This window comes from Nicotiana tomentosiformis, chromosome 7 (assembly GCF_000390325.3).
Source record: "Nicotiana tomentosiformis chromosome 7, ASM39032v3, whole genome shotgun sequence".
Taxonomy (NCBI): Eukaryota; Viridiplantae; Streptophyta; class Magnoliopsida; order Solanales; family Solanaceae; genus Nicotiana; species Nicotiana tomentosiformis.
The window spans coordinates 14005078-14019856 of NC_090818.1; the positions used below are offsets into that span (position 1 = coordinate 14005078).

A 14779-nucleotide genomic window follows, 5' to 3' on the forward strand; every position below is an offset into this window, starting at 1 on the left:
TAGGGTCATGCCATTCGGGTTGAAGAACGCAGAAGCCACATATCAGAGATTCACAAGAATGTTCAAAGACCAACTCTGCAAAATCATGGAGGTATATATCGATGATATGTTGGTCAAATCCGTAAGTGCAAAAGACCATATCGACCATTTAAGGGAAGCTTTTGACATACTAAGACGGTACGGGATGAAACTAAACCCAGAGAAATGCGCATTTAGCGTAGCCTCGAGAAAGTTTTTGGGTTTCTTAGTATCATAACGAGGAATCAAAGTCAACCCTGACCAAATCAAGGATATCGACGGGATACCCGAACAACTAACTATAAAGAAGCAGGTCCAAAGTTTGACTATTCGAATTGTCGCCCTATCGAGATTTATTTCGCGGTCATTCGACAGATGTCACAGATATTTCGACGTACACAGAAAGTATAATGGCCTCGAGTGGACACTCGATTACGTACAAGCTCTGCGAGAACTTAAGGCGTATTTGTCATCACCTCCTCTACTCTCAAAGCCTGAACCTGGGGAACAACTTCTCGTCTACCTCGCCATCTCCGAGGTAGCAGTAAGTGTGGTCCTAGTGTGAAAAGATAAAGGTACGCAATCTCCTATTTATTACATTAGTAAAACACTTATCGATGTCAAGACGAGGTACCCACACCTTGAAAAACTAGCCCTAGCACTAGTCATAGCTTCAAGGAAGCTTAGACCCTATTTTCAATGCTACCCTATCTCGGTCGTTACCACCTTTCCTTTAAGAAGCACTTTACATATACCTGAATTGTCGGGGAGGCTGCCAAGTGGGCCATCGAGCTAAGCTATCATGATATAACATATCAGCCACTAACATTGCTAAAGTCGCAAGTGCTCACCAACTTCATCGCGGACTTCGGCGCAAAGATAATGCCTGAGGTCAAGAAGGAAGTTGTTCAATCTTCTCCTAAAACACAAGACCTTTGGGTCTTGTACACCGACGGTGCATCCAATGCTTCTAGATCCGGACTAGGACTAGTACTCGAGGTCCCTACCAGCGAAGTAATTTGCTAGTCCATAAGATGCCCGGATAAGACTAACAACAAGGCCGAGTATGAGGCCGTAATTGCAGGGTTGAGACTAACACTCAAATATGGGGCGAGGCGATTGAAACTCCGTTGTGATTCATAGCTCATAGTCAACCAAGTCACAGAAACTTTCCAAATCAAAGGACAAAGGTTGCAAAAATATCAAACCGAGATCTATCTGTTGTTTCCCAATGTCAATAAATGCCAGATTGACCAGATCCCGCGAGCCCAAAATATCGAAGCAGAAGGCCTCGCCAAAGTGGTCACATCCACCAAAAGCATCACCATCGGGGATGAAAGTGTAATCCACCTCCTCAACTCGTCATTAGACCAAATAGAGTTAAGATCTATAAGTTTAACTTGGGACTGGTGTAATTGTATTATCACCTACTTGCAGAATGACACGCTCCCAAATGACACAAAGGAAGCTAAAAAACTGAGAATTCAAGCAGCCAGATACAACCTCATTCGGAATAATTTGTACAAGAGAACATACGGCGGCCCTCTGGCAAAGTGTTTGGATCCAAACCAAACCCAACGCGTTCTCGAAGAAGTGCATGAAGGCCAATGCGGCGCTCATTCTGGTAATCGAGCACTCGTTAGGTGCCTCATACGGACAGGATACTACTGGTCCACCGAAAAAATATGCCTCGGAATTTGTAAGAAAGTGCAAACAATGTCAAAACTACGCCCGAATAGTTCACCAAACAGGCAAACATCTTCACTCGGTCACCTCCCCATGGCCATTTATCAAATGGGGAATGGACATCGTGGGCCCACTCCCGGCAGGACAAGGTAATGTGCGGGTTTTGTTAGTTTTAACTAACTATTTCTCTAAATAGGTGGAAGTAGGAGTGTTCGCCCAAATACAAGAACAAGAGGTAATCGCCTTCATATGGAAAAACATCATCTGCCGATTTGGCCTACCCAAGGAGATCAGCTGTGACAACGGACCCAAGTTCATGGGAAAGAAAACTACAGAATTGCTCGAGAAATGGCACATTAAGAGGATACTTTTAACCCTTTATCACCCAGCGGGTAACGGGCAGGCATAATCCTCCAACAAGTCCATATTAAACATCATGAAGAAAAAACTCGAAGAAGCCAAGGGACCGTGGCCGAAAATACTCCCAGAAGTATTATGGGCATATATAGAACCACCCCCGAATACAAGCACAGGAGAGACACTCATTTTCTCTAGTCTACAGAACTGAAGCAGTTATACCAGTCGAGGTCGGAGAGCCCAGCCGAAGGTACTCCCATGAAAGCTGCACTAGCAATGACGAGAGTAGAAGGCAAGAGCTCGATGAGATCGACGAACGAAGAGACATGGCGTACATAAGAACGGACGCCCAAAAGCAGCAAGCGGAACGTTACTACAACAAAAACGCAAATGTCCGGTCGCTCAAAGTCGGGGACTAGGTACTCAAAGCCAAAACCCAAGCAAGCAGAGATCCACGAGAAGGAAAATTGGTACGGTCCGTAGAAAATTATAGCCAGCAAACAAGGGTTCATTCTAACTAGAGACAATGAAAGGAAAACAATAACCAAACAATTGGAATATCAACCACCTCAAAAACTTCAACTTCTAAAAGGAAGAAGCTCTCTCCCAAGTCGTACTCTTTTTCCCTCACTTGAGTTTTGTCCCATTAGGATTTTCTCAAGGAGGTTTTTAATGAGGCTACGGAAGGGACGCTTCGAGTCAAAGTATGCGAAGAACGTACTAATTTTTCCTTCATTGACCAACTCCTCAAGACTCTTCAAGTCGAACAATGAAGGGACTGGATAGACCCGGGACTGGGACTTGAACGCCAGCCAATGCCCAAATTTTATAACTTTCTCCAATTATGTAATCAGAGCAATGTCAAACTAACAAAAACTTACGTTTATCAAAATTGTCTTAACAAAAGGTTAAGTTCAACTAAGCTCGAACAACACCTACCGTCCCTCGGCCGCGATTTAACAAAAGATTAAGTTTGACCCAGTTCGAACAACACCTACCGCCCCTCAGCCGCAATTTAACAAAAGGTTAAGTTCGATCCAGTTCGAACAACGCCTACCGGCCTCGATTGCAATTTAACAAAAGGTTAAGTTCGACCAAGTTTGAACAACACCTACCAGCCCTCGGTCGTGATTTGACAAAAGGTCAAGTTTGACTAAGATCGAACAAACACCTATCGGCCCTCGGCCATAAATTAAGGAAAGTTTAAGCTCGAACAAACACCTACCGGCACTCGACCACAACTTGACAAAAGGTCAAATTCGACCACATTCGAACAACACCTGTCGGCCCTCGGCCACAACATAACGAAAAGATAATATTTGAGTAAGCTCGAATAAACGTCTATCGGCCCTCGACAGCGTCTCAATAAAAGGTTAATATTGACCAAGTTCGAACAACACCTATCAGTCGTGGACTATATCTCAACGAAGGAGACATACTCGATCTATATAGACAAATGGACGATTCGGCCTATGGCTATTCATCCCAAAGACTACGGTCAGCTAGAGGACGACAACAAAAAATATGAAAGAGCAAAACATGCAAGTACAGAAACAAATCACGGCAAATAAGAAAGGCACAAGTGAAAGCAAAAACCAACTTTGATACTCATAGATAAGAGTTTGTTACAAAGGCTCTTGGAGACGCCAAATAAAAACACATAAAAAGGTAAAAAGTAACTATTGACCATCGCCATCACGACCCTCAACATCCTCATTAGCCCGACCTTCAGCAACATCACCACCCTGACCATCAACACCATTACCATCCCGGCCTCTAGTATCCTCTCCATCCTCGCCCTGAGGGTAAACAGAATTATACTAGGTCCCCAAGACGATCTATGGCATCCTCCTCATCCACGTCCTCATACTCCTCGCTAGGCCGAGGCGTAGCAAGGACGTAGCCACAAGCAAATCGAGCCTCACGAGCCTTAACCCTAGCATCCTCAAAGGCAGCCCGTTGCATGCAATTCACGAAATACATCCATCCGGGCTCGGCATGAATCCACTTTTCATATAGCTCACATAGGACGTTGGGTAAGCCACAAGAATTAGACGAAGAAGGCCGCACAAGCAGTTGGGCCTTCTCGGCCTCCAAAGTAGCTACTCGATCATAAAGGTCGGAGGTTTCTTTTTCCAACTCCCTGATCCTCTCCTCAAGTCGATCCTCCTTAGCCCTCGTCGTTGACAGCTCATTCTCCCACTCGAAATGGAGGGTTTGTTTTGCTAACTCAATAAACTCCACTCTCCTCCGAGCCTCTAATCGAGAAGACTTCGCCTTCTCTAGCTCCTTTTGCTTCTCGGCAATCTCCCCATTAAGAGCCTCCATCTAAAATTGGCACTCGTCTAACTGGCCTTGCAGTTGGGCTACTTGAGCGTTAGGGTCACTACATTGGGCCTCCACGCCTTTGCTGAGTTCCAGCTCCTCCTCCTCCTTGGCCCTTAACGTCTCCTCAAGAATGCTGAAACGCTCCATTGCCACCATCAGCTCTTCGTCTTTTTTCTTTAAATCCTCTCTCAAAGCCAATACGTCACTTCCTTCTCGAAATCGATCCCGGAGCTCCCGATACTTTCCACGGCATGTTGTATACTTATCTTTCAGCTTCACGTAAATTTCTTTACGCCTCTTCTCCTGCCGAGAACTATCAATCTCTAGGATAACCGTCTACAAAACAAAGAAATTATGTTAGAACCTGCAAGGAAACTAAGGCATAAGGAAAAGAACTGACGAAAATCGTACTTACCCTGAGAACGAGAGCGACAATGTTATTCGACATGGCATCGTCGTTTACCTTCTTGAGGGTCACGCCCTTGACTTTAGAACAGAAAGGACCGAGGGCAGGGATTACATCCTCGGTATTTACAAGCAGATTACGATCTATTGGGATCGTAATAGTCCTAGAGCCCACATCCATACTCATCTCAAGTTGAGTGAGCCCATCAATCATTGTCAACTCGTCCAAATCCATGTCGGAATTAGATCTGACGTCCTCCTTAGCAAAGGTATTTCCTCTGTCACCTGTAGACGAAGAAACATCTATTGCAACCCTAGAAGAAGAAGCCTCATCTTGCCTCGAAAGTGTGAGACCATCGTTGAGTGCCTCATTTTCGACCATTTCCCCCTCGGATGCACCGATGCATTCATATTTATCTCTTCCGTTTGTGGGGCCTCAGAATCCACCACAGTACTTTCTCTAACATGTATTACTAATGTCTCTCGAAGAATGAAGTCTCTCTCCTCTAAGTCTACGGCTCTCCTCTTACGAGGCCTTAGACCCCCGTCATCAGGGGAGATATCAACCCCCTCGTCAACCAGGGATAAGACTTGAGAAGAAAAAGTAGCAGACGGACTGCAATACCCAAGGTGGGGGCAGGTGTGAAAGGTATAGTAGTTGTAATAGGGGCAGAAGCCGAAGGCGCAACAGCCTCCCTCCGAAAAAAAAGCACCTTCGAGAAGACCCCCTGCCTGGGAAAGAAACAAACATAGAAGTTAGTAGAACGAATCGACTTACAACAAAAAGTGAAACGACCACAGCCAAAGAAAAGAAGTTACCTATCGAAGGAATATCCTGCTTGAACTTCTTAAAAAAGATCGGCCAGTCACGGATCCTTACGAGATGGGGGAGAACTTGCTCGACTCAATCAAAAATGCGTACGACTAAAACGGGAGGCTGGTTGTTTGCTGCAAAAAAGGGGAAATCATTTAACTGAATCAAAGAAAGTAAAGGAACAAAGAGAGAAACAGGACACTTACGTGTGTAGTTCCAAGCCTCAGGAAAGCCATCAACGTTAGCCACAACATCATCAGTTCTGACGTAGAAGAATTTAATATAGAACTGATGACTAGCCTTGTCGTTCGTCTTTACCACTAAGCATTTGCCTCCACGGTGGCGAAGGTTCAGCATCATTCCCCTATAAATGCTAGGGGCGAATAGATGCACCAAATACTGCAGCGTCAGTTAAAACCCAGCCAGCTCGTCAAATTTAGTCATCATTCTAATAATTTTGTAGACGTACGGTGCAAGCTGAGCAGGGCAAACGCTATAGTGGCGACAAAATTCTTCTACTAACGGAAGAAGAGGGAATGAATAACCGATAAGGAAGGGGTAGGCGTACAAAGCACAGAACCCAGGACGATAAACCTGCACCACGCCCCCTTCGGCCGGGACCAGTTCGACGTGGTAGGGAAGACCAAACTTGGCTTTGCATTCCGCCAACTCTTTAGATGCCATCATCGATAGAAAATTCTTGGGTGCCGCGTTCGGTGATCGGGTGAGATCAGACCTGGCGTCGGGGTTGTGGGGTAGTATCTCCTCCACCGACGGGAAAGCTTCATCCTCAGTAATGGCGGAAATATTCTCCCCATGGGTGGGAAACACAACCACCAAGGGAGCAACGCGACTCCCTTCACTAATATCTGAGGGTAAGTTTGACATGCTTTAAGATAACGAAGAAGAATACAAGAATGAGAGATTGGAGTATCGTGTAGGGTAACGAAATAGAGATAGTAGATTAGGAGAAGAAGGTTGATATCTCAAAAATTTTAGAAGAGCAAAATTTTGAATTCATGTTCATCAACCCCTATTTATAGAAATCATGACACCAAACCCGAAACAGCTCATCATAATTGGCACAGGAATCGAAATGGCAGATCCAATCAAAAATCACGCGTAATTAAATCAAAGCAACACGTCGGGAGCAAGCGTCATCATGATGCGTGATGGCATTACGTCACCCCATCCCTTGGGCCAGATAAGTTCGACCACGAACGACATTATCCGCTCATTGAATTCACCTGCGAGGACGACATCAATAAGCGGAGGGACTAACTATATGGGTCACAAATTATCTTTGATATGTTTAAAGCGTGACAGCATTAAGAATGCCTTCATGGGATGCCACATGTCACCAATGCGACTTAGATAAAGACCTTCCCAAGGTCGAAGTGGTCTCTTAAGGGGTGAAGGGCGGGGCTGGCGAGTCGATGAAGATCAAGGTCGAGGAGTCACTATAGATCAAGGTTGAGGCCGCGCATTCGCCTTAGACAGGATAATAACGACTAGTTTTTATGATAAGACATTAAAGATAATATTTTAATAGATATTCTCTGGACTTGTACAATTAGAATTTTTAGGTATATGTTCCCTATAAATTGAAAGAGACAGAATTATAGAGGACATAAGATATTCACTTGTAAGAAAAGACATTGACTTTCGATATTGAATCTGGTTTTATTGCAAACATACAACAAATACCTTTTTCCTAAAAATTTTGTCTAACTTTTCCACCCGATCCAAAAATAATTTGAACATTCGAAGGCTCATCAATCATTCATCATTGCGAGAAAGAATATCCATAAATGATCTCACCCCTTTTCGGGTGCTTATTTACTTAAATGTCATTCATTGATATTTATTGTTATTTAATGTTATCCCCTTCTTTTTGGGTCATTGAATATTGTTAGTGTTGTCGTTATTTATTGCTATTAGGATAATTTACATATCATCTTATTACAGCATTAGTTAACGTATCTTTTGGACATTAATATTAGCTAAGATTGACTTTATTTTATTAAATCTAACTGGTTAAGCCCAGATCTAAATTTTGGGTCAAATGTTTCAAGAAAATACGAGAAATTGTACTTTGTATCATTATGTTAAATCATAATTGTGTGAGATTTTAGGAGCATCCATAATAAAGCGGGTTCTCTCCTGCAGCTTTGGATTTTTTTTTTCACGTATTAAGGTGTTATTTTGACAAGTAGATTCTCTTTAGTCCAATCTTCTTCGAAGGAGTTGTAAATAGTCTCTACAAATCGTATCAGATTTTTGGATGGTCTTACTTTGAATAATAATAAAAAATTTCTATTCTGTATTTTTTGAGAAATAACGTGCACTCGCCTTTGTACCTAGCTGATAGATTACACACTTTGCGTAGTATGTTCTTTTTGTTATTTAAGAATTCAACTTATATATACAAAACCAATAATGAAAACAGCATAAAGAGTAAATTCACGTGTAGGTTTGGGGAGGGTAATGTGTACGGAAATTTTACCCCTATCTTATGAAGGTAGAGAAATTATTTTTAATATACTCACGACTTAAGAAAAAAATAGATATACAAAACCAATTGGTGTAGTTTAATTGAGTGTACGATGTTACTTAATTTACTTCATATTACCAATAATCATACTTAATATAGAAGTAGATATAGTTGACTTTTAAAAGCTCTGACACTATTAAAGAAAAAGGTTAACCATTAATATACCTAGTTTTGTCATTACAAGATTAAACCTTCCTTGAGACTACAGACTAACTTCCATACATTTTCATGAAACTTACATTTCAAAAACTTGAGAGGACTTTAATCATATGAAGAAATTATCACCAAATTTCCTATAGGGAAATCAGTACGTACTTGTAGGTGTGGAAGATTTTTTTCTTATCTTTTTTGGAGAAAAATAACTTGAAAAAGTTTTTAGGCCTATAAGTTGAAAAAAATAGGCCGTGTTTGTTTGATAGTTTTTGCAACAACTAAAAAAATTCAAAGATTTGAAAAGAACATGTCAGTTGTCGCAAAAACTATTTAAAATTGCAACTTCAAAACTTGACAACAAACTTTGCCAAAAAAAACTTTCACCTTTTTTTCGTTATAAATACTAATTGGTTGTTGAGTATGGAAATAGACTTAGAACTTTTCAAATCCTCATAAGTATCAAGTCTATTTCCAGTCAATGCAGTCCCAGCAGCCATGAAATTCACAACAAAGTTCCTAATGACCATTACCATGTTAGTTTGTAATTAAAATAAATATTGACCAACTCGTTAAAAAAATTAAAACATAAAAAAAGAGTCTCTAACCACCAAAGTTGCTTCTTCTCGCCAATTACTACTTGTGCCATCATTTCATGAAAGTCGTTTTGTATAATCTCACGTGGTCAGAACTTCAAGTTTAAGAAGCGTTGTTTTACTCTTGTTCCGTGAACAACACTTTTAACTTTTCACTTTGAAATTTTGCTCATGAGACAAGCGGGGATCAAAAGTTAAAGACCACCCTCAAAAAATTCATATTTTTGCAATTTTTTGCTTATCACATGATATGTGACACATATTTTTTATTATGTTTAAAAAATGAATTGTTTCACTTTATAAATATTTAACTTTGCATTTCCTTAATGACGAGATTTATTGACTCACTTGATTTGAAAGTTTATTTTCTTTTTAACGAAAAGAAAAAGTAAAAAGATATGTTAAACTCTTTAAAATTATAATTTTAGTACTCTACATATATGTGGCTTAATAAGGTCATCTACAACCCTTGCCTACATTTTCTCCTTCAAAATGGAGTAAAGTTACTCCAACCATTACTCCATTTTTTACTTCAAAAAAAAATATTCCATTTTATATTCTTCTATCTCTTCAATATTATATTATTATCTTTTGTTTAAATTTTATTTTTTTATTTCTATTAAAGAAATTCTTTTTTTTCTTTTTTACATATTTATCACATATAATTTAATATAAAATTATTTTATACCATAAATTTTTAAAAAATATAATTTGTAAGCAAATATTATAGATTATATATATTAACGGATAATTCAAATAAAAGTGAAATCATTGAGATACAAGATAATTAAATACATATTATATTATGGTAAAATTCAGACTAAATATTACATAATTATTCAACTTCCATCTCTAGTATGCTTCCATAAATAAAATTAATTTACATAAAAATTACTTATAATAAAATTAACTTATAATTTTACATATAAATAAAAAATACACAAAAATTAATTTATCGAAATTATACGCCAAAGTTAAGATAAAAAATTAATATTATAAAGATATTACATAAACATAATTAGGTATATATAAAGAGATAAATTAAAAGAGTTAAAATAATAAAAAATAATAATAAAGTAAGGACGAATAGTAATGGAGGAGATAATATTGTTATTCCAAATTTGGAGTAACACTATTCATCCCCCATTTTGGGGGCAAAATGGAGGAGCATTGGAGCCACATTTTGGCAAAAGAGGACTGCATTTTGGAGAAATAACTAAGTAGCTTTAATTCAAATTATATATTTATTAAAAGATTCATTTAATTAAAATATAATTTCACAAGTGAGTTCGAGGATGGTAGTGTGCACGCATATTTTATCCCTACCTTGTGAATGTATAGAGACGGTTGACTATAGACCCTCGGCTTAAGTATTAAATGAAATGACAAGTCCTTTAAGTTAAAATATTACCTATTTAAAGTCATTACAAACCTAAACTTTCGTTGAAACTACAGATAAACTTCCATACATAACTTGCCTTCCAAAAACTTGAAACGACTTGAATCATTTAAAGAAACAAATGTTTAAAGGCTCAACTTGGTTGTTGAGTATGAAAACACTAACTAATATCCTCCAATAATACTCATAAAATAGCAAGTCTATTTCAAGTCAATGCAGTCCACAGCAGCCAGGAAATTCACAACATAGATTCTAACAACCATCAACATGTCAGCTACAGGGCGGATCTAGGGTAGTAGAGTCGGATTCAAATGAATCCGGTACTTTCGACACGAAACTTAAATTTATGTATAAAAATTCATTAAAATTATCATAAATTGTAATTATGAACCCATAAGTTTTAAAATACAACGGGTTCAATACAAAAAACTTTAAAGATTGAAATCATAGAGTTTAAATCCTAAATCCAATGACGGAGCCACCTTATAGCAAAGAGTACGGGAACTATATAGGTAGATAAATTTTTTTTTTTATGTATATATGTTGAATTTCAATAATATTTTTTTTGGTAATATTTATTTTTATATATTTTGACGCCCCTTAATGTAAAAATTCTAGCTTCTTAGATTCATCTCTAGTCAGTAAACAACAACAATAAATTTTGAGTATTCTCGCAAGTGAGGTCGGAATTCCTGATTAGCTAGTACTTAATTAAAATAAAAATTATCCAATTCATTACAAACAATAAAACATAAAAATAGAGTTTCTAAGCAGTAACGTCGCTTCTTCTCCCCCACTTACTAGTTTGTCATCATTACAGGTACATACCACTGTTACCACCTCTATATATAGCTTTATGTCTCAGTAGTTGGAATTCATCTACAAACAAATATTTCTTCTTCATATCCCACCCAATTAATCACTAATATTAAACTCACATTCTTGATTATCATCTTCAATGGATTCAAAGCAATCATCAGAATTAGTGTTCACAGTAAGGAGACAAAAGCCAGAGCTAATAGCTCCGGCAAAACCAACTCCACGTGAAACTAAGTTTCTTTCTGATACTGATGATCAAGAAGGTCTTCGATTTCAAATTCCCGTTATTCAATTTTACCATAAGGATTCTTCTATGGGAAGGAAAGATCCTGTAAAGGTTATTAAAAAGGCTATAGCTGAAACACTTGTGTTTTACTATCCATTTGCTGGCCGTCTCCGGGAAGGAAATGGCCGGAAACTGATGGTGGATTGTACCGGCGAGGGGATTATATTTGTCGAAGCGGATGCTGATGTTACACTTGAGCAATTTGGAGATGAACTTCAGCCTCCATTTCCATGCTTAGAAGAACTTCTTTATGATGTTCCTGACTCTGCTGGAGTTCTTAATTGCCCTTTGCTTCTTATTCAGGTTCATTATCTCTCTAACTTATGTTGGTAATTCTGGAATAAGTTATTCCATGATTAAAAATAATACTAGGATAATTTATATTTACTTGATGGTGGAATAATAATCTCACCATAAGTTATCCCAGGATAAAACAGTAAAATTAACGATCTCAGAATTAATACAACATATAACAGTCAATAAGAAATAATATCTGAATAATTAATTCCAACGTAACTAATTCCGGCATAATTAATTTCAGCATAACTTATCTTCAAACTAAACTACTCATAATGTATTATTTTTTACGCCATCAAATCTAGTCGACCTATAATAATAAGTTAGCCTTTATATATAGCAAACTTTATATGGCAACCTAGAAAATAAAGTAATAATATGTTATACATCTAGTTAATTGAACTAATATTGCTACAAAAATCATTTACAACGTAAGTGTATTGGACTTAAATCCTTTTCAAATGCGTACAGTACATTCTTATAAGTTATACCATTCAAGCATTCATGGATAGCGAGAAACAAATTGAGCATGGTTCTGGGCTGGTAGAAGGGGGCAGAGCTAGCCTTATAACAACGAGTTCGGTAGAACTCAGTAGCTTGGACCAAACTATGTATTTGTGTTGAAATAATCATTAAATATGTATAAGTAATATATTTAGGACCCCGTAAGTAAAAAGAATTTTGGTGCAAAACGCATAAACTAAAAATCATAGCTCCACGGTAGAACTTTTGGTTCCACTAAATGCAAGTATAATTAAAGTACGATCATTGAAAGCTATTGCTCCTTCGTTCAACAAAGAAATTATTATGGTTTGACTTATTTTCCATCTCTCTACATAAGGCTGTATAATTGCATCTTTGAAAAGAAAATGTTAGTAATGGAGTAACTGATATATCAATTATATGCAGGTAACTCGTCTAAGATGTGGTGGTTTTATCTTCGCGCTAAGATTAAACCACACAATGAGTGATGCACCAGGTCTTGTCCAATTTATGACCGCAGTGGGTGAAATGGCACGCGGTGCATCTGCTCCATCTATACTTCCAGTCTGGTGTCGAGAATTGCTAAATGCCAGAAATCCGCCCCAAGTGACATGTACACATCACGAATACGATGAAGTACGCGATACAAAGGGTACAATTATCCCCTTAGACGACATGGTTCACAAATCTTTCTTTTTTGGCCCTTCTGAAGTCTCAGCACTTCGTCGATTTGTCCCTCATCACTTGCGTAAGTGTTCCACTTTTGAACTGCTCACAGCAGTCCTTTGGCGTTGTCGAACAATGTCCCTAAAACCTGATCCAGAAGAGGAAGTTCGCGCTCTTTGCATTGTCAATGCACGTTCGAGGTTCAATCCTCCTTTGCCTACTGGCTACTACGGCAACGCCTTTGCATTCCCTGTAGCAGTCACAACTGCGGCTAAACTGAGCAAAAATCCACTAGGATATGCACTCGAGTTAGTGAAGAAAACAAAGTCGGATGTGACAGAAGAATATATGAAATCTGTGGCAGATTTAATGGTGTTAAAAGGTAGACCCCATTTTACAGTGGTGAGGACTTTTCTTGTATCAGATGTGACTAGAGGTGGATTTGGTGAAGTGGATTTTGGATGGGGAAAAGCAGTTTATGGTGGACCAGCTAAAGGAGGAGTAGGTGCAATTCCTGGTGTGGCTAGTTTTTATATACCATTTAAAAACAAGAAAGGTGAGAATGGAATTGTGGTTCCAATTTGTTTGCCTGGTTTTGCAATGGAAACATTCGTCAAAGAACTTGATGGTATGTTGAAAGTTGATGCTCCATTAGTCAACTCAAACTATGCCATTATCAGACCTGCCCTTTGAGATATTAATTATGTCGAATACTTTTTTTTAATACCACGATTAAAGGCCATAGAGTTTGTCTTCAGTGCCATATACTCGGCGTAATTTCCTTCTGATTTTATGTGTATGTAGTTTCAAATGTTGTAAGTTTGCTCTTTTATCACACGTAATTTCAAATGTTGTAAGTGTGTTAACTTGATTGTATGTGGCCGTTACTTCAACCAGCATCTAAAGGTCGTAGACAATGTCTTTCTCAGAAGTTAATTAATGTTATGACCTCTCAAATATCAATATTAACGGTTGACCTCTTACGTGACGTGAATCCAAGGTGTGTACCAGGTAGAAAAATAACAAATAAGCAAAAGATAAAAGAAAATTCAATCATATATATATAGTTCAAGTTCAATTAAAAGGAATTTGCATTTTATTTATAATTTACTTTTTTATTAATTTGATGTAAAGTTATAAATCACATTTTTGTCATGAATATATCCACTTAATTTTACTACTTACAATTATTTCCTAACAAATTTAACATTGTTATTTAAAAAATACTAGTATTTGTGCCCGCACGTTGCATGAAGAATATTAAATATAATTTTTTATAAAAAAATGTTACTTGAAAAACACGGTGTAAGCATTTAAATTTTATTGGATTTAAACTAATACAATTACTTGGACTATATTTTAAATTTAAGATATGTTAGTCCAAATAAATATTATGGGCTAATATAATTGAATTAATTATATAAATCCAATATATATAAATTAAATAAATAAGTCTTAATTCATTGGGCTAGCCCATTTAATTGAGCTAAAGTGATGAGCCCACTTCATTAAGCCAAAGATGTCATCTCCTTAGAGGCCCAGTTCGGTGCCATGTGTCATATGACATGGCACGCCAAGTCAAGCGGAAGAGCCAATAGGATCATGCCACGTGTCAAAATGACAAGGCATGCCAAGTCACATTAAAAGGCCAATGAAATTGCGCCACATGTGTAAGTGACATGTTCTGGCCAATCAAATGCGGCCATATCACACTTCAATTTGATTGGTCGGAAAGAGTTTGTTCTTGTCATAACTCTTCCCTCCCACAACTATAAATAGGGGTCTTTATAACCCAGAAAAGATACGAGAAGTTATAACAAGAAGCAAGAAAGAGCTCGTGGATCAAACGCCGCAAATTTCTCTACAAGTTTCAAGCTTCAAGCAATCAAGTTCAAGCTCAAGAACGAAGAACTTCAAGCTC

The 14779-nt window shown here is 38.0% G+C and overlaps 1 protein-coding gene across 1 annotated transcript; it reads left to right on the forward strand.

Moving 5' to 3' along the window:
- The first annotated feature begins 11175 nt into the window (after nucleotides 1-11175).
- Nucleotides 11176-13789, forward strand: LOC104111677 (benzyl alcohol O-benzoyltransferase). Its single transcript, XM_009621423.4, has 2 exons — nucleotides 11176-11715; nucleotides 12619-13789. Exons 1-2 carry the CDS (start codon nucleotides 11266-11268, stop codon nucleotides 13549-13551), a joined length of 1383 nt encoding a protein of 460 aa, XP_009619718.1. The 5' UTR covers nucleotides 11176-11265; the 3' UTR covers nucleotides 13552-13789.
- Nucleotides 13790-14779: the final 990 nt, after the last annotated feature.